At 36.7% G+C, this 22,036-nt stretch overlaps 1 protein-coding gene across 1 annotated transcript in view; it reads right to left on the reverse strand.

The window, feature by feature from the left end:
* bckdhb (branched chain keto acid dehydrogenase E1 subunit beta) overlaps positions 1-22,036 on the reverse strand; it is a 117,517-nt gene that overhangs the window by 54,986 nt on the left and 40,495 nt on the right. Inside the window, exons 7-8 of the mRNA XM_088934267.1 lie at positions 20,226-20,323; positions 14,783-14,893 (exon numbers count right to left, since the gene is read on the reverse strand). Coding sequence (XP_088790393.1) covers positions 14,783-14,893; positions 20,226-20,323 — 209 coding nt within the window. The remainder of the gene's footprint in view (positions 1-14,782; positions 14,894-20,225; positions 20,324-22,036) is intronic.

Raw genomic sequence — 22,036 nt, forward strand, 5'->3', positions numbered from 1 at the left:
AGTTTCAATTCAATCAGTAAAGAAGGAATTAATACAGAAACTCAAATCGCTTGGAATTAAATAAGCACTAAACCTTTAAAAGCATAAATAAAAAAAGAAAGCATCAGCATACCCTAATATAATTTTTAGTCAGAAAAAATACAGCATCTATATCAATATACATCAAGATAGTAAAATGAATGCAAAGTGAAGCAGGTATACTGTATAAGACCAAGTGTTCATTCATATATTTTCACAGCTCTGTATGAGTCTTGCCTTTTCTTATATTTTTTCGATTCAATTCCCAGGAAGAAAATATGAAAAGGATTTTCAAATATGAGTGCCTGGCTGCCATCTTCATTAACATTGCATCCCTGTCTCTATCGCAAATTCAATGGCTAATGTATCCCCGTGGACGTGCCTAGTATCGAGTTGAAAAAAAGGAAATCTTAGGTTACAATAGGCGTGCGCTCTTTATAACACTCATTGTAATAACTGAAATGCTGCTAAGTGTATTACATTAATTAAGGTCACACAAAGAAATGACTGTATTTCTGAGCTGAAACGAATACAATTAAAAAAGACAGTGTGTAACAACCATCAAGTGTTTTGTCCTTCTGTTTGAAGTAAACCTTCAATTGTTCTTTTTTTTTAAAAAAAATCAAACTGGTATTAATTGCTGGTATTAAGGTGTCAAGCTATAGCACGAAGCGCAGCGTCCTATATATAATTCAGAAAGAGATTATGAAACAATGAAAATTATGCAAAAGCAAATTGGGTTTTCCTAAAAGATGGAAGGGATTATACTGTGTTTCTGCATTAATTCAAATCACCATATAGTTTGAGGACAGACCAGCACAAGAATCCAATATTTGGCAGTCTAATGATATGCTAAAAAGTTATATATCAAGAAAATAATATTCTTATATTAAAAATATTCACACTAACAAGCTTACCACACAATTGTTTTCCTTCTGTGCCAAACAAACCAAGAAAGCCATATACCTTCAATTAATAGATATTACCTGACAGATGCACAGAAGTGTTAGTCTTTAAATGTATGGACTTCTTAATCATTTTGAAGTATTTATCAGGCTCTGTAATTCAAAAATATCTTTAAGATTAGCATAAAACAGTGAATTAATCTATAGCATGGCAATCCAATTGAGATGGAATGAGAATAAGGATAACGAGCAGATAACAGGGAGATGCAGAACTTGTTGTACATCAATAACTCTTATCACCACCCACACAGCCAGGCAAGTACTAGAGATAATCACACACACCCTCAGTAGGGCCTTGTGTGCCTCTTTTCTGCTATAGTTTTCAGCACTTACAGGGGACACAAGAGATACGGACTGGGCATTTCTCTGGCACACATTTATCAATCCAAGAGCACATTCAGCAGAAGCATTTGCTTTACTAGGAATTTCAATCCATTCCTAGAATTTCTAATACCGACCTGTTCTAAATGGATTAAATAACACAGACCACAACAGTAATACAATTCTCTAGAAAACTACAGAATCTCCGAGTACAGAAGCCCAAAGCACAGATGTTATTGAAATTCCATTACCAATATTGTCAATGGGTGGAGAGGGTAAGAACTATATATTTAAAAGCGTAACCAGCCATTTATAAATGTTATTAGTGCAGAACATCTATCCACTTTCTAACTTCTTTATCTGATATAGGGCCCCAGGGGGGAGGTGAAGCCTATCCCAGCAAGCAATGGGCACAAGGCAGGATAAACCCTAGATGTAGTTCAGGTGGGTAGCTGCGTCAGCATGCGTAGGCTGCAAAGGAACAAGTAATAGGCTTATTCCATGCTGAAAAAAAAGAAGAAAGAGAACACAACGTTTCGGCCGTGGAGCCTTCTTCAGGTATCAGGCTCCACGGCCGAAACATTGTGTTCTCTTTCTTCTTTTTTTCAGCATGGAATAAACCTATTACTTGTTCCTTTAAACCCTAGTTGGGCTGGCAATCACACATATACGTTCTCACTCACAGCAGAAGCGAATTAATCTCCCAGTTAATCTACCGGCTGGAGTGGGGGAGGAAATTGGAGCACCTGGAGGAAACCTATTTAAGCATGGGGAGAACATACAAACTCCACACAGAAAGCACCCCAAGAATTGAACCCAGGACCCCAGCGCTGCAAGGCAGCAACGGTAACCACTGCACCACTGTGCTGCCCAGGTATTTAATATCTGAATCATTCAAGACGTGATACACAGAAATGTTAGTCTTTAAACGTTGGTACATTAAACAGTGAATTAATCTATAGCATGGCAATCCAACTAAGATGGAAAGAGAATAAGGATAAAGAGCAGATGGCAGGGAGATCCAGAACTTGTTCCTCATCAATAACTCCTATGGCCGCCCACCAAAACTTTAAAAGCTTAATAAAATAGGTAAAAAGCACTTTGCATTTAGGGACTGAAGCTGACAGTAACTGGGTAACATGCTGTTGTTATGATAAAACTTGTATTTTTATTTTAAAAACATGTATTGGTCTAGTGTGGGATGCAGCAAAGTTTCCACATTATATCATCCAATCATTCTAAGTGGTTTGGCATGGCAAACTAACTATTTTGTTTATCCTTAAAATGAACGTCTTTTACATTTACAGGACCATTTCATACAGCAGAAACCTTTCGCTTATTCTCACTTCACATTGTTCAGGACTCTGAAAGATATCAAATTATCCACAGGCTATTAAGTTTAGATTCCAAGTTTTCAAATGCATGACAGTGCATCATTAAACAGGAAAGCAAAAACAAAAACACAAGGGAAGGTTTATTGCATATTCTTGTAGCAGGCTCTTTTAGGGTTGGCTAGATTGTCCCGACATAGGTGACTAACTATAATCCAGGATTTAATTGGTCTTTAACATCAGGAAATGCGTCTGTGACCTATATACTATTTACATACAGAACCTGGTAATATGATTATCAACGTATTACTAATGATAGAGCTCTTGGGGGTACAGGCATACTGCAGATGAGGATAGGACAGGATAGGTGAAGCTACAACTATACAGCCTATGCCCACTATATATATACAAAAATAAGAAATAAGTACAAGCTATAAACTTTCATCATTCAATTATAAGTAAATTCATATATTTACCAGCACATTCTACATGGCTTGTAACGAGTTGTTTTAAATTACTGATAATACATGCTTTTTGACAAAGTTAAAATTTAAATCTTCTAATCTAGGTGGATGTGGGCTTTTACTCATGCCTAAGTGTCCCTTCTTCAGATCGTGGATGAAATATGAACTTGTACCCAATACGTGAGGATGTAACATATTTGAATGCACAGGGCAAAGTGAAGGTTAATTTCACGCTGAAAGGTACAAAAGAAGGAGCAGTGTTTGGGTTAAGACTTCTGCAGGTGTGGTGATTCGGTGTGGAATTAACCTTTACCACTTCATCTGCAGCCAAAACATGCTGACGCAGCTCCCCACTGAAACATCTTCAACGCCATTTTGCAGTTTTTTAGTCATTAGTAGCTTCTGCTTCAGAAGGTTTGTGTTAGGAAACACAAATATTTTTTTTTATCACTGTACCTATTGATTGATTAATACCATTGTTTGGCAAATTTGGCATTGTTCAGCAGTCAGATCTAAAACTTTTATGCCAAAATGTCAAATGCCCTTTTGAGATTAACTAGAACTGATACAAAATCTGGATAGTAACCATTTGACAGTGGTTACCCCTTTGGCCACTTGCCAGGCAGCACAACAACTGATCAATTTACACAGAACTGCCTGCATTAAGGAATGGAGAACAATTTTTTAAAAATGTAGCACATTTATAAAAGCCAAAAGAGAACACATTAAAAGATTACTTTGGTCTACGCATTATATCTGTTCTGTGATTCTGTAATTTTTGCAGCACACTGGAGGATTTTCTTTAAATTTAATAAAGCTTGTACTAATAGTATATTTAAGTTCTCTTGCTCAACTTATGCATTTATGGTGCATTAACGTTTGGCATATTTAACTGGACAAATTTACACACTGTTAGGGAAAACGGGAGGCTCAGTTTGTTGAAGCATGGCACTGACAAAGCTAAGTATCAGGGCTCACTCTTAGTTTTATGGAAAGAAATGGGTTGGCACATCATACCACTGCTTAACTGCGGAGTTCAATGTGTTATTGAAGCTGTGATCTGTTATACTAGGTACAACTGACTCAAAGAAGAAAGATGCCTGACCATGTACAGCCAACAGTTGTGTCCTTTCATTTATGCCTTAAACCTGTTCAAATGTGGCAAGATAATTGTGGTATAATTTGGCTTTCAAACTGAAAGTAGGAATTCAGAGTTACACAAACACAAATTCATGTTTCAGGTAATTAGTAGCCCTTTACATTATTCACAGCAAGCAAAATATCATATTCAGTTTCAATAGTTTCTCGTGAATTATTACTTTAGAAGAAGAAAATGACCAAAACCAAACAACTTAGACTTCTTTAACTTTATAACTGATACTCCAGCACCACAAGGTAAGCACCCCTGTTACATAACTGCTTTTTGTTCGAAAAAGGCAAAATTCCAGAAAAACAGTAACTTGCTTATCATGGTAGTACCTCATGGAGGAACAAGAAATAGGCTTGTAATATGCAATGAAAATGAACGGTAGCATCTGATTACCACACAAACTAGAGTTTGCAATAACAGGAAATACAGTATATAAGGAAATGCTACATCATTACATAGGAGCAGGACTGAGTAAGTATAATTTAGCATCTCATTTCTGGGGGGTTTCTGTGATTATTAGTTACCACACAAATCTCTGCTTGTAATTCAAGTCTGCCCTGACACAAGAACAAAAGAAGGGTTTCACAGGATGAAAAACACAATTCTATTCCTGCATCCATATAAAAAAGTTCAGGAAAAGAAGCAACTGGGGCTTTCTGTCAAGCTCTTTCAGGAATGTTTCCCTTTAATTTTAAAATGTTTCATCTAAACAAAGCTACCAGAATGCTTGTCTCTGTTTAGAGTTAGCTGCCAAGTGAGGAGCACCAAGAACTCAGAAAGCTACATATCCGAGGTGAAATTTCATCCCTTTATCAGTCACTTCAAGATTGTTCTCAATTTGTAAGCACAGAGTTGGACTCCTGGAAGATGAAGCAAATACATGTTCTGCCATGACGGCTGCACAAGGCTAGTTTATGTCAAACGTCATTCTACTTGAAATTTAAGTAACCTTAAGACAAGGAAGGCAGAGATCATTATATTTCTATATACGTTTTCAAGTCAGTCCCATGCCATACTTTTTACATGATGGTGATGATCTCTAATTCATCTCCTTTATTATTATTTATTTTTTCAATTGCAAAAACCAGCCTAAACAAAAGTTCCAGTTGGTAACAATGCTAACAAATAGTACTAACTAGAGCACCATAAACAATGGTTCTCTTTTCAAAGCAATGATAAAAATAACAATGTTTATTTATAAAGTGCCCTTCCAGACCCAAGGAGTCTGTAATACAGAAGAGAAAGAGAGAAAAAAACAATAACAAGAAAATAAAATGAAACAAGAACAAGGAATGAATTCATTCTTTTAATCAAGGAATTTATTTTACCATGATAGTTCAGCTTTCAAGGTCAGTATATTCCATCCATTCATTTTCTAACTGCTTTGTCTAATTCTAATTATAGCCAGCAGCCATATCACCCTGCAACTCACAACTGGCAGCCCACTGAAGCTAAGCAGGTGTGAGCCTGGTCAGTACCTGGATAGGAGACCACAGACATTTTGCATGAGATTACAAAGACTGTTTCTGCAAGATAATATTCTTGAACAGAAGGAACAGAAGTAAAATGTTGGATGTAAAAATAAAGAAAATTTCAAGAAGACAATCTGAAAAGCACATGCATATTTTACTGGTATAAATATATAAATCTCAAGTTTTCAAAGCTGTTCCCTTGAACAAAAAAATGCATACACTGAGCATCATTAAAAAAATACATCTACAAAACTAGCCAGTTGAAATCCTTATTTTAAATTCAATTTAGATTTCAAAATGCTCCAATCTTCATCTCAAGTCTGATTTCTGAACACCAAGCTGTGATTTTTGCTGAGAAACCACAGGAATGGTGGATTGGTGCTTGCACTCAGGAAAGAGAACTATAATCAGCCTAGGTTGACTGGACTCACCTACCCACAGTGACCCCCTCGGGGCAGGTCAAGACCAGCCAAACCAAACACAGTCCAAACATAATCCTAGTTCACATTTATTACACAGACCTGCACTGTATTAATTGACAAGAGTCTACAACTCATACATTTAATGGCAATGGGACCACTCTGATATTGGTTTTAAGAAACCCTGTACAAAAAGTAAAAAATGTAATTCTGTCACCACAGTTAATTAATCTGGCATCACAGTTAATTACTCTCATTTACAGAGTATTCGATTTTAGACAAATTAAATTTTTAGAAATATTTTTGTGTCATACATAAGCTATGGGAATTCTGTTTATATGTTATTTTCAGGAAGGAGGCTCTTTAATTAAACCTGTTTATCTGCAAACAGGGTCCCATGTGAAAAGTCTACAAACATCCACACATAGAAGAGTACATTCTTTACAAAAAATAAGAAAGAAAAACTTACTGTGGTTATGTTTAATCTGAAAATATTTTAAGCACAAAAACCACCACCTTTTTAAGAAGGAGACTGATATTTTCAAGAGCAAAATTATCACTGTAATATTTTTTTAAATCCTTTTAAAATCAATAAAAAAAGGTTAAACCCTATTGTACACATGCAAAGCACGTAACAAATCAATTAAAAGTATAGTGCACTGTAGTTATACGAGGCCCTCTAGTGGACACAGTGTAATTGAGAACTCCAGCTTCATTTAAGCTGGAGAAAAGGTATCAAAAGAAATGTGAAATGTGGCCCACATTTTTATTTGAATACATAATAAAATTTATAAAAACAGAACACTGTCATTTTCCCTTTTCATATAACCAGAATGTTAAAATGTTTCCAGAGATGTCTCCTCCTTTGCCACTTTCACTGTTATTTTATATGTGGACTGTAAAAAGCTTTTCTTCTCAGTTTCCTCACTAAATCTATTAGGCTCTGACGTGGCACAATTACCCATCTCACTGTTCAAGAAGGAATGCTGTTCTCAGCATAAGACATGAGAAGAAAAAACAGGTGGCAGCCACATTCGTGCTAGCAAGCCAATCATTTTTAAGCAGTTCTTAAAATCATTCATTTTATTGCAGTTCTTAAAAGATATGGAACTGAAAACAGGCTCCTATTCCAACAAATGTCCTGTCCAGCAGAGCACAGCACAGGAAGAAATAACTTGTATAAGTAACACAGGGGAAAAATGAAACAGCATGCGTTTTTATATACAGCAGTACAGATTAAGCATTTGGAAGCTTTGTATCAACCTACAATTTACAGCAGGAATTTTACTTTAATGACTATAACTATCATATATTTCTATGGGGGTGATACTCAAGTCTATGTCCGTACTAAACCTGACTCTGACGGAACTACTGCTGTACTCTCTAATTGTATCTCTGATGGAAAACCCTGAAAAAATTTCCACTGAAGACTGAAGACATTCTCAGCACCTCGCATCACCTGCAGTAACCCTATCTGTAGATGGCTCTGTGCTTGTATTTCAATCAGAATGAAAGAATTTAGTTATTTAATCCTGGCTTGACTTTTGACCCTCATGTGCAGAATATTGTAAAAATATAATTCTTCCATCTCGGAAATATTGCTAGACTACATCTTATGTTGCCTTTGACTGTAGCAGAGAAGCTGGTCAACACATTTGTCTTCTGTAGAACTGATTACTGCAATGGCCTTCTCGCTGGAGTATCTGAATCATCACCAAACAAACTTCAGTATGTCCCGAGGAGATGAAACTAATTTCCCAGTGTTAGGGAGAGAAAGAATTGGTCTTAACCAGGTTTTGTAAATGGAAGAAGGATGTGCTGCAGTCTTTGCAGGCATGTGATTCGAATGATTGAGAACAAAATCACACTTTAGTTATCAACAGCATTTGAGGGAATCATTTATGTATCAATAAAAATGAGTTTGGGAATCTGCCTTTGAGACCTGATGTGGAGAGCTGATTAAAATCATCTAGGTTTTATTCTTGATTAAGAGGCGCTTTCTGTAGCATGAGAAATAATCGATTACTCCTCCTTAAAGAAACTCTCCAGCTCGATGTGCAGATATGTGCCTGTGGTCTCAGCTCAGCTCATACCATAAATGTTTTACTATAGACTGTGATACCTAATTGAGAACACTAAGTTATAACTCTTAACCTTTGATTGTTGAGTTTGATGAATGCTTTGTACTGATAACCAAATAATACATTTTATTAGTAACCAGGCTTGACCTTTATGACAGTTTTTTGCAAAAATAATGTAGTAAATGTTATACTCCGTTTTTTAGTTCTAACTTGGTCACCAGAGGAAAAACTCTACAGCATAATACATTTATCTTCTTCAAAGAAGGGCTCATCTTTGAGCTAATTATATTTCCACTGAGATTGTCCAAAAACCTAGGGTTTCATTCTGCCACATCATAAAGTCATATTTGAATGGAGTCAATCAGTTGCTGTCAAGAAACTTCATGTCTTCTGTTTGTGTGTTGCAATGGAGCTCAACTGCATAAGGCAGTTTGGAGACCTCATATACTGATAACACAGGTTTTTTTTTTAAATTGTCATTTGTTGCCTTTGGGTGTGATTTATTGTCTTGGTAAAGTTCTCTACAATCAAACCAAGGAGGTCTTATGTATATTTTTATAATCATTAACAGAGTCCATGACATTGACAATGTTTTACCAGAGATCAGACAACTCTCTGACATTTCCTGCGATGACGCTGTATTGTTTTGTCTGTCTACTTGCTTTCTTTACCAACCTGTGTGAATCAAGGTAACCCGTACTGCAATCATGTCTGGGATGCAGTTGAGTGATCATATTATTTTTAATAATAACTGTAGATTTTTTTTAATTACTGAACAGTAAAATGTAGGATAATGTTATGCACAGTACAATATTTTTGAATTTGTTAAAAGAATTCTCACTCTCCAATGTTCATTATTTATTGTATTGTATATTTCTTCATTGTATGTTATAGTTTGTGTTTAATTATTTGAATTCCAGTAGACTGCAGTTAGGTTCCTCACATAGAGTGAATAGCCAACATCAAGATATGGTCATAACAACCACCTTAGACCCTTCTATTCTCCTCCCTTCAAAACGTAAAATCAATCATACGTGTATTAGTATGTGTATGCACACAGTTCAAAGTATTAGGATATGAACAGTAATACAGCAAGTCAAAAGTATAAAACCCTAGTCCACTGTAGGGGTTCAAAATGTTTTTCAGTATGCAAAACGGTTTCAATTATTAACATCATGAATGCTAATTATATACCGTATGTTTACGCAACAGAAAAGAAGGGGTTATCCTGAACCAATGTAAAATTTGGGTTGTGTAGAAACATGAGGAACAAAAACCCTTTGGTAAGTATGGAAACAGGCTGATAATGTTATTAATACACTCAGCAGTCGTTTTCATACATTTGATTAATTTTAATTCCTAAGTGATCGAAAATATTGACATTCACCTGCACCGTTTTTTGTAAATCAACTTTAAATTACAGTTCATCGAGTGTAGGGATACATTTGGAGGTTACTGTGGTTTTAGAATTGCTTTCTGTTATTCTTTTTACAACCTAACGGTACACAGACTGAAAATATTTGGTGTGGTGTACGATATACAGTAGCTGAATTCACTGTAATACTCAAAAAAAGAGGGATTTTGTTTTTTTCCTAGTATATTTCTCCACTATAAAAGCTTTGAAAATTATTCAGAATAGTTCATTAATTAATTAAAGAGGTCTTAAATATGGCCAGCAGCCATATCACTCTGCAACTCACAACTGGCAACCCACTGAAGCTCAGCAGGTGTGAGCCTGGTCAGTACCTGGATGGGAGACCTCCTGGGAAAAACTAAGGTTGCTGCTGGAAGAGGTGTTAGTGGGGCCAGCAGGGGGCGCTCACCCTGCACCCTGCAGTCCTAATGCCCCCAGTATAGTGACGGGGACACTACACTGTAAACAGACGCCGTCCTTCGGATGAGACGTAAAACCGAGGTCCTGACTCTCTGTGGTCATTAAAAATCCCAGGGTGTTTCTCGAAAAGAGTAGGGGTGTAACCCCGGCGTCCTGGACAAATTTCCCATTGGCATTTACCAATCATGGCCTCCTAATAATCATCACTCAGGTTTCATCACTCTTTTCTCCTCCCCACTGCTGGTGTGTTGGGAGTGGACTGGTGCACTATGGCTGCCGTCACATCATCCAGGTGGGGGTGCAGGTGGAGGGGAGTCCCCATTACCTGTAGAGCGCTTTGAGAGGAGTGTCTAGAAAAGCGCTATATAAACGTAAGCAATTATTATTAATTATTGTTGTGGTCTAGGTTGTGGTCAAAATGGACTGTGCAATATTTTACATTGCTATTTAAAACTAACAGACCCATAATTTATATAATGGTAGTTGAAAAAACAAAAGGTGCTAAAACAAGCAAAAAACGAATTGTTTCTCACAGTTAGATTGCAGCAGATTCAAAATGAGCTGAAGACTTTAAAACAGTCCAGACTGCTTCTAAAAAATAGTGTAACTGTAGACTACTTCACTAAACAAAACTGGTGAATTTTAATAATACTTCTTAGCAAAAATAATTTACAGACTGTTTAAAAATATCCTACATAACATTACAGAACTTGCTTTAGAAGATTCTGCACAATTTACATTCAGATTATATTTCAGATGAAAAACATAGTAAATATATATCATCATAGACTTTACCTCCCAAGTTTTGCTCAAAGCTGTACCATTATGTAGATCTACATGAGCATTGAATATTTTTATGAAATTTCTAGAATAACTATACAATATCAGAGACAGCACTTAGCTGATTTTTGCCTTACTTCTTCAAGTGGTCAAAGGCAAGGATTCTGATCATTCGCTGACTGACTTCATCAGAAGTGGTTAATGTCAGTCAGGAAAACCCATCTACAGTACCATGTTTCATTTTAGGCAACATGTCTAGCTTTAATCTTAAAATAACATATATATATATAATTACCAGAATAAATTTTAAGAGGTTAATTAAAGCACAATTCAAATCCAAATCCAAACAACTAACCTGTTAAATAATCATTAATTTGATAGCAATTTATGTACTCGATCTTATCCAAAGCTCAGTGCAGTCAGTAAGAATCTGTGGTGTTAAGGGCAGAATGAGAAAACAGGCATGATTTGCCAAATGATGATGATACCTTTTTAAGATTTAAGAAGTTAAAAATAATTTTAAAACAGCCTTGAAATAGCCGGCTACATTCCTTTAATAATAATAATAACATCACTTTATTAACCCTTTACAATTTCTTGCATTAGGAGTTGTCTTTTCGCAAACCCCAGCTTGCTCTCTATGAGACACACAGGCACACAGATGGGGAGAGAGAAGCTTGGGGTCAGAGCACAGGGTCAGCCATTTATACAGCGCCCCTGGAGCAGTTGGGGTTAAGGGCCTTGCTCAGGGGCCCAACGGAGTAGGATTCCTCTGCCGGCTGCGGGATTTGAACTGGCAACCTTCCAGCCACAGGCACAGATCCTTAGCCACAGAGCCACCGCTCCGCCCCCCAAGATGAGAACAAGAAAGCACCAGAAGCATGCTATCAACAAAGCATATAAACACCCTTATGTAGCATCATGGAGCCAGTTAAATTTTGTAAACAGATTAAAATGACCACGTTTACTTGGAAAGTTGTGTCAGAACAAAAAAACATATGACCAAGAAGGCCTATATTTATTTCAGATTATGTAACAGCAAAATAATACATGCAATTGATTCCAATTGGGCTTGTTATTTAATTATAAGTCTGCAACCACAACTTCATTCTGAGCCTTAAGGACTGGTTATAAGGTTAATTTAGCAGACAGGAACACTTATGAGCTTAGAAGATCAATCATGTGATGCTCAAAATCTTCTTCAAAACAGAATGATTAAATGAGAATGTAAAACTCATACTGAAGATTTTCCATCTGATATTCCCAATATGTTTATTGCTATGACGAAAAAAAATAATAATGCATCCTGCAATAAGTTAAACCACATGCCACTCAGCTATTCACTGTGCACTTCATGTCCATTATTTCCAGTATTTCATTACTGTGTGCTTCATGTCCAGCATTCATTACAGAAATATATCCTCTTCAGGGTACAAAAAGCTGGAGTGATTAGGCAAGGATAGTGTGGCATTTATGTTACTTTATAAATATATTTTAATGTCCACAAATGTTTTTAAGACTAGCACTCTTATGAACCAAGGCAGATGGCTCAAAAACCTTTTCCAATAGTGAAGTAAACTCTCTTCAATATCTCTGTATCGTGTTCACTTCCTACAATCACTCAGCTTCATATGAGAGCTTATAATCAATTTGGCCATTGATTCATACAATTTACGCATTAGTAAATGAATAAAATTAGCTGTAAATGTATGTAAATTAGTCATCTGCTAAAGCAGTAAAATACATTTAAGGTGTCACAATGTTTTGTTTCCATTTTATCAGCAGTTTGATTATGCATATTAAAAATTCAATAACTGCATAGTCTTATCCTCTGTGTGACAGCACGGTTCCTGTACTTTGCCAACAAAATAAAATATCCTGATGTTTCAGGGAAGATTACTCTCCAGCAGACCAATTTGCTTTATTTAAGATTCAGAAAATCTCTAGAGAAATGCCTATAACCAGCATGCTAATTTAAGGCTATAAACCAGAAGGACAGTCCCACAGTACCTGTGGACCAACAGTTTCACTTTATACTAAAGACCTCTTCTTTCAATGACTTCTGTGTACCTAACAGATCTGACCTTTAAAGCAAAATAAGGAGAATTCTTTCACATTTTAAAATCTGTAGATCAAGAGGCAAAACAAAAATAAGCAGAAATAAATGTGGGTTTTGTGTGATCATGCATTTTTTTTAATTAAACATTACAAGACGTTTTTTCACAGTAATATTTTAAATAAAGAACACCATTATTTTTCCAGAACCAGAACTGTGTGGGGATATTATTTCTAACTTAAAGTGTTTAAGTTTTTTTACAACACTCTGTGATTGTCCTGCTTTCCAGCACTGTGGAACAGCTGGTGTGTTACGACCCCAAGTGTCGAGGGGTAAAGGGGTGTAACAATTAGGATAGTTTTTGGTTGCAGGTGGGTTCTGGTGAGGGACTTAGGAAGCGCGATAAGTGTTGGTGCAAAAGTGATTATTTTAAGATGAATAAGTGACTGGTACGTAATAGGACACAATAACACACAGGGAAAGAGAACTAGAGTGGTGCCAAAGAAAAGAAAACATCAAACAAAATGGAGCTGGCTAAGAAAGTGAGGGAAAGCTGACCTGACTACTAAAGAAAACCCAAAACACTTGGTATTTGGCATCTTCTAACACCCTAGCTAACCTTCACTGACTACCCAAAACCATACAAGACAAACTGCACTCACCCGTCCTAAACTAGTGTTACTAAAACAGAAACCAACTATGTGTGCAGAATGTACCCAGCAACCTAAACTAACCCTATACACAAAAGTTCACACAAATACACAAGTGAATTACTAATACCAATAAGGGAAAATGAGAGTAGACACAAGGAATAGGGTACAAAAGAACACAGAGGTTGATACAATATGTCTGGGCAAGGTAATGGCTAAATAAAGGATAACACAAACAAACAAAACTACAAGACAAACACAAGCCAACAAACCAACAAAGCCGAAGCTATACGAAAACACACACACACACACACACACACGAAGCAAAACGAAGCTGAAGCAAAACCAAAAGCGAAATGAAACCAAAGCTGAGCCGAGCAGGACCGAAGTCAAACAAAGGCCCTGTCATTCTGACAACCTCCAAGTTATATACTGAATAAGCTGCACTCTGATTGGCCGAGAAGCTGATTGATGATGACGTCATATGGAAACAATGGTGTAATGATGGACCAATGGGGGAGGGAGAACAATCAAAGTGAGGAAGTGTGGAACATAGCAACAAGAACACACATGGAACACACACTGGGATGTAACATGGTGCTAATTAATACTCACATTCCCTTAATATTTGTTCAAGTTATATGTTCATTTTATAATTTCTTTAGCATCGTGACAGTTTAAATTTCTATTCTAATTAAATCAATGATACTTTTTAAATGACTAAAACACTGACAGTGCCATTGGATTAAGTTTTCAGATGTACTATTTCAACAATATTAAATGATTGGTGGGATATTTATTCTCTAATATTCTTATAACTCCTAACATCAGTTGTAATACTCCAAGAAAGAGAAAATACCCACATACACATCCAATTTAATGAAGTTGTGCTATTTAAAGCAATGTGTGAATTAGTCATCTGACTAAAAGCATGGTCGGTACCCCAATATAGCACTTTTGACATTTAAAAGGATGTGCTGGATGCCCTATGAACATGTACAAATCCCTGTGAAAAATATGATACTGTGACCATATTCAGGCAGCTGGAAGTTGGGTGACTTCAAATGTAAAGTCAAAATCACACATCTACAGTGAAACAAATCTAGGTGTATTCACATTTTCAACCCACAATTACATTGCAGCTCTTTTCATGCGTCTCTTTGAAATCAGATGAAACCCATACAGTATCATACAGTACAGTGTTCTTATTTCGATTTCATTTATTGATAGTGCCGCCTTACCTTGCAAACCGTTTCCGTGTCCCATGGCAAAATCGTCTGCAGGTCTATGACTTCACACGAGACTCCAAGCTTCTCCTGTGCCATATTTGCGACTTCCTTCATAACATGGACCTGAGAAAAGAGTATTGTTCAAGTTTTACACACAATCGGGTATGCAAAAAAGGTACAGGCAATGTTAACATTTCCACTGCCCAAATGTATGCTAGAAACAAACTGCAGTACATACTGTTTACCACATGACTTTTCAGTCACACCTGGATATTGAATTGGCAAAAAAAAACTATTTTATCACAAGGACAGCGCATTATGAATTAGAAGTTAATTATGTTAATTCAAAACACTTTCTATTCTAGATTTCCTTTTCCACTCAGACAAAAGTACAATGCTGGAAGCACAGTTATATGCTCTGTGACTACTTTAAAAAAGTCCTTCCTGAACTCAATAATTAATTCTAAAAATCACTATATAATCTTAATTTCAATTGTTCCGTTTGAAGAAAGTTTAGTTTTACAACAGGATACAGATTAATGCTTAGGTTTTTTTTAATGCTTAGGTTTTTTTTAACCAAATTGCTAAAAGTAATTTACTTAAGAACAATTGTTTTTGTTTGTGCTAAATTCATTATCTACCTGTCCTTGTTATCGTTTTTCTTACTGTAAAGTGGTTTGAGAAGCTACTTTAAAATACTGTAAAGGCACTTATTGTTATTATTATTATTAATTCTTAATTAGCACAAGTTAATAATATACTATTTTTGATATCATGCCTTTACAGTATTTTAAAAAGTTTATTTTCATTATTATTATGATTTATGATTATTATTATTTTGAAAAGGAAAAAAACTACATTTTCAGGTGCATTTTAGAAAAAGACGACAAGCTAAAAGGGGGTATAATCAGTTATTACAGAAGTGCAACGAGGCAAGGCCAAAACATAAATGAATGACAACAGGGGATGAAATCAAAGGTAACAAAGGCCCAGAGGGCAGAAGGAAAGGTGACAAGGAGATTTATGATGAACTTAGATACCGATCAGTACAAGAACGGGTGATCAGTGCAAGAACTCCAGGTGAAAGGTGCAAGTCAAGTTCTACACTGAGTTAAGGTCATGCACTTTTACTTATGCATCTGCCTTCAAATACTGGTTGAAGAGTGTGCAATGAACAAGACTGCAGGTCTGGAGTGCACTCTGCTGGGCGAGGTGGATCTGGCAGAAGGTCAACATATATGTTTGGTGGGACATATACAAACTTTGAGAACGGCTCACACTCACACACAATACAGGGCAGAGCAGCAGAACTGCTTTAATCTCTGCAAAGGTCCCCCGGTGGTGACAATCCCTCAAGTGTAGTTCTAAAGACGTATAATAACATTCATAAATGATTCAATAAAGTGCATTGGGGCAATGTTGGCACAGGTGATATGTGATGTGAAAACACAATGAAAATGACTTTTCTTGGGTTAGCCAAGAAAATCTTAAAAATGAACAGGTATAAAATCTCAATCAGTTCTAATTAATACGATTCCACACATTTCATTCTGTGAATGATTTTGCACAACTGTTGCAGTTTTGCACATTGCCTGTTGTCTCTGTCTTTCTTTTCTCACACAATTGTATTGTTGGTTTTTTTGTACTACGTACCGTCTGAGAGCTAACTAAAGAGCATTTCGTTATACCATATACCTGTGTATGAGTATAATGACAATAAACTTGAACTTGAACATTCAAAATTCATAGACTTTTGTAGTAAAAAATAGCGATTCCTTGCAAGTTTTATTGTGCACATAAGATCAAGAACTTTCATTCCTGGATATAAGAAAAAAAGTTTGATTTTTGAGAGGGGTTTTCAACAGGCTACACCAGTGGTTCTCAAACGCCAGGTGGTACACCATATGACCCTGGAACTTTGTTGTGTGCACTGAAAAATCGGGATGGGTTTTCATATTTTCTATTTTAATACGTGTCGAATACGCAGCCTACGTACTACGATACAGTGTGCATTAATACTTGAGTGGACACAAGAGCTATAATGTAATTCTATACTATTGTATAGGAATGCGTGCTATGAACTTAAGTGACCAATTGTATTTAAAAAATGTTATCTCCAGCAAACAGGGATGTAGGAGAATGTGTGTGATTTTGGAACACCATTGCAACATCCACTGCGAGACCTTTGCCGTCAAGAAAATGCCTGTTGATTTAAAATCTATTAGACTCTGTTGTGAATTGTATCAAGGCTCGAAAGATGAATTCACATCTGCTTTGCTCGACTAAACAGGCTCACCCCTCTCAATTAAATGGTGCTTTTTTATTGTTTATTTTTAATTGTTGTTGTTCCTGTTTTTTTTTTCTGTAAAGCACTTTGAGAAGTCACCTTTAAAGCCGCTATATCAAATAAAGTTTATTATAATATTTATTATATGTGTATGTGAGTGTGTGTGCGCACGCGTGCTCATGTTAGTCATTGAGAATTTCTGGGGGTCCTATGAGAAGATGACGTTTAGGTGGTACTTGGATGCTTTGATTTGATCAGGGGTGGTACTCGGTCCAAAAGGTTTGAGAACCACTGGGCTACACCATCAAACCCAAATTTACACATATTTAAAAATACCAAGTGTATGTTATATGCATTTGTGATTAATGAAAGAATGATCTGAAGTGTATTTCTCTTGGATTATGAAAGCCAGTAAAATGAATACACCACTGCAAGCAGCAGGTGTCCCTCACTGTACAAGACAACTAATTGTAAGCATACTTGGGTTTACAATGTATTAACCTCTGTAAAAAGCTCTATTACAAAACGAATTAAAATGATTAAGAATGCCAGCAGCTTCATCCAAAGGAGGGAGGTAATTATAATCATTTTCAGCATCACAGATTAGATACATTATCACCTAGACTGAAAGAAGCCTGCTTCATATACTCTAGAAAAGAATTAAAAATATCATTATGATAAACACTATGTAAAGTTGCCCTGTAGATAAGTCTTTATCTTCTACTTGCTGTTGCCTCTGAGGGATTACAGCAAATTTAAAATGCATGGAAAAAACACTATAGCAAACTAGATAAGCAACTGATATATTTATATCTGCTGAGAGGTCAATGAAACTGACAAATGTACAGTATTTAATAAAACTCTAACGCAAAAGATAAGCTAAATGACACACATTTCAAAACTACACTGTATGGAAACTGCAATCTTTCTCAAATGTACAGAGCAAGAAAATTTCCATTCATTTAAATGTACAATGTATATAACTGACATTTCAAACCAAACTCTCAAAAAACACATTAGTAAAACATTGTGCATACAATCATTTCTTCTAGAATAATTTATTTAATTCTGACTGCAAATATGTTTATATCTTTCTGAAAAGAAATATCTACAGTATCACTCGTTTGGGAAAAACAGAAAAGTGGAACTTCCAATTCAAAATATACTACTGTCATGAAATAGTAAATGGTATCTCCATCTCAGATGATATCCTGTACAATTTGTCATAATGTGGCACTTCAACACTTATCTTGGGGTTTTTTTTAAGTGTATGGTTTTATATTTTATTACATGTGTAAATTTCAGAAAGAGAATAGGATTTATTATGGAGTGCAAATTTATTATGGAATTATTTATTACAATACTCATTCCACTAAGAGTTATTCTGAGTGAACATGCCAGTAGGTTTGTCACACATCAGGGAGTCTCGAAGAAGGGCAGTGCACAAGACAAAATGAAGTGAAAAAAGAAACCACTTTTGGATTGAGCAGCCCCACGTTTCCTTTCTCAGGCTCAGAACTAGGGCTCTCAAATACGACTGAGATTTTTTATTGTCGGAGTTGTGACAAAGCAGGACAATAGAGAGATTAAAAATCTGAAATGAGAGCCCTGAACAGTGCATTATCACTCCAGCAAATGAAGCAGCGCAATCCAATTTCTCGCGAGATATTGGGAAATTCTCTCAAACTGATTTCCCAGTATATAAGCAGAGGAAAGCCAGAGACCAACGTACTTAGGTTGGAGACCAGTAAAGTTGCGGGTGAGACAGAAGTCTGAGGAAGACACAAAACAGTGAAAGCCTGGTGTATGAAACTTAAAAACTAGAGGAGATATACCATGGCAGATGATGAGATCACTTTATTGGCCATATACAATTGCTTGTATTAGGAATTTGTCTTTTTTCGCATACCCCAACTTGCTCTCCATGAGACACACAGACAGGGAGAGAGATGCTTGGTGTAAGAGGTCAGCCATTTATAGGGCACCCCTGGAGCATTTGGGGTTAAGGGGCTCAGGGGCCCAACGGAGTAGGATTCCTCTGCCGGCTGCGGGATACGAACCGGCAACCTTCCAGCCACAGGCACAGATCCTTAGCCACAGAGCCACCGCACCGCCCCATGAGATTGTATCTCATCAGATCTCATGAGCAGATCCTTAAAATACATCGCCCTTGATAAGGATCTCTCCCAGAGATGATCAAGAAAGCTTCAAGTTTCTTAGTTTGTAATGAGAGTACACGCTTCAGAGACAATGGACCAGCAGGCATGATAATTGTTACCTAAGAAACTATTCTCTGTGTCATTGCAATTCAAATGTAATAATACTTCAAATCAGTGATTACTATATACCGCAGCAGACAATAAGGTACCATCTCCTAGCAATTTATCTCAAGACCAGAAGACCCTAAGGCATATGACGGACAGGGATGTAGTTTTCGTTGCTGGTATTCACATTCTGTTGGTATCAGTTTAGTTCAGAAATGAAAGTCACATTTCACATTCACTGACAACAACATGGAGAAGAGAGAAAAATGTCATGTGGGCAAAAGCCATTGTAAAGTCTCTCTATCACACAGGGCTAGAGTAGTACATTTTATGTTCGCCAATTTAAATATTGAAAAGAGCATTATCTGTAAGTCTTGTTAGCAGTAGATCTTGGCTCGCATAATGCTGCGACATTATAATTCTCTGATTCACCACCAGTTCAAAACAGGTACCACCAATGCTATTTTTATATGGAAAACTAATAGCAGTGGTGTTTTGTCATAACCACCTTGTGCCCAGCTGTGAATCCTCCATCGAAGAAAAACACATAACAAAGACAACATAGCCAGAAGTCAAAGAATTACTCTGTGAGGCACTGGATGAAAAAGAAACACCCTAATCCAGTAGCTGTATTTATAAAATGTTATCAGAAATGACTGTAGAGTTCATTTTACTGAGCAGCACATCCTGCTGGGTCTAAAGCCACCAGATGGAAATCCAGCAAAGTTAACTTTAATGGAGTTAACGATAATTCATACTTCCTCCCTATAAGCATAAATGTCACAGTACTTAACACAGCAGGCAGGCCTCTCCTTTCTGTTTTCTATCCCAGTGAGGCCCCAAAGACATATTTCTGAAGTTCCATTAATGGGCCCCATGTGCAGTTCAGACATGTGACACTGACCTGTGTGCCCCAGGCGACCAGTGTAACATCACTTCCCTCTCGTAGCACCTCGGCCTGAGACAGCGGGATCTGGTATGGCTCCACGGGCACTTGTTCAACTTCAAAGAGAAAACAACAAATGTCGCATTAAATGCGTCTGAGCATACCACACTGTGGAGGGACTCCTGGCTAAAAACAAACAAGTACAGAAGGGGAAGAAAATACATTTAATGGCTTAATTTCCGTACAGTTCCACAAAGTGTAGCATTTTACCGAAAGGATATTAATAACTCCTAATAGTAGCTCTAACAGCAACCTTTGACAACCTGTGCAGACAGGAAAAGACACATTCTCTTATTTTCTGTATATTTTGCACACTGTATCAGTATATACCCAAGTCAAAAGTGGTTTTATTAAGTGTAAGGCAGACAGACATATTGTGTATATAGCCCTACTAAGCCGAGCTACTTTCCATGTCCTGCTGAAATCAGTCACAACAGCTTTCCCTTCCAAAAACAATTTCAAGAAAATGCCTGGACGAGGTCATTCAAGGACTTACTGCTTGTGTAGAGGGAAAAAAAACTCTCTTGCATGAATGTGTTTTGGATCACTGTTAAGTGAAAATAAAAAAAACTGGGTATTGACTGCAGCATTGTTTATCCGAACATTCCCAAGCTTCCTTGCATGTTTAATACACTTCCGTGCTCCCATGTGGCTCAACCTGTCAACGTGTGGGTGAGGAGTGAATGAGAACACACAGGAGGTTACAAAGGATTCAGTCCATCTAGCTATTTAGGGAGTTATATTGTTTGCAGGTTTTCCCCATATTACCGGTTTGAATCTGGGCTATGCCACTTGCTGACTGTGACCAGGTTTTCCAAAGCCATAAGACCCATTGGACTGACATACAGTACAGTAAGTGTCACAGGAAGGGCCGGACCAACACACTTAGGAAAACTAAGTATCGTGCTTAGGTGTGACTCACGTGTTTTCTGTGTATTTGATTTGTAAACAGGTTTTATTCATGCTTTGACTGAAATTTCTATCATTTGGTCTCCACATTTTACTAGGGATTTTGCAGTAGCTTTTCTGCAGAATAACCATTAACCACAGAACCACAGAAAACAACTGTGGACTTTCTAATGTACAACATTTTGTCATTGGCACACATTCAGTGATCAGTTTTCATTTCAGCTTTATTTAGCACCACATATTCAGTCTTTGAATTTAATCAAATTCTTCATTAGACATTCTAAAAATTAACATCCACTAAAGACATTTTGTAAATTAGTACTGCAATAGCTATGTGGTACTAATAGCTAGACTATTATGTTTGCACTGGATTTTTGTGTATGTCTATGTGGTGCAAATTGTACTCGATTCTCTTTGTGTCGTATCACAGCAGTTGCGCACACCTGGGAACACAATTTTCTACTACAAATGATTAAAAGGGTGGGTGCATTAGAAGCTCGGAAAATAGGCTACTATTATTTGGGTGAATACCTAGGACACTGCATTTGTAAGTCAGGTGCTCTGGGTGCACCTGGAAGTGTTAAGGTCATCTGAGGTGAAAACCTTTTAGAGAAACTGTACAATACAAGACCGGTATTTCTGAAGGATAACGCAGAAACAAAACACCTAAACAGAAACAAAATAAACATTCACCTGGGAGTGCCTTGAAGTGCAGGAAGAAAGCAGGAAGCATATAACAAGAAGCTACTAACATAAACAATAACAACAGGTGTAACAGACAGCAGACCCTCATTTTCTGAACATCCATCTTATTCTACATTATAAAGACGTGACACTGTGAAGAGCCAATGTAAATGATC

Source organism: Atractosteus spatula, chromosome 2 (genome assembly GCF_055471065.1).
Source record: "Atractosteus spatula isolate fAtrSpa1 chromosome 2, fAtrSpa1.hap1, whole genome shotgun sequence".
Classification (NCBI taxonomy): Eukaryota; Metazoa; Chordata; class Actinopteri; order Semionotiformes; family Lepisosteidae; genus Atractosteus; species Atractosteus spatula.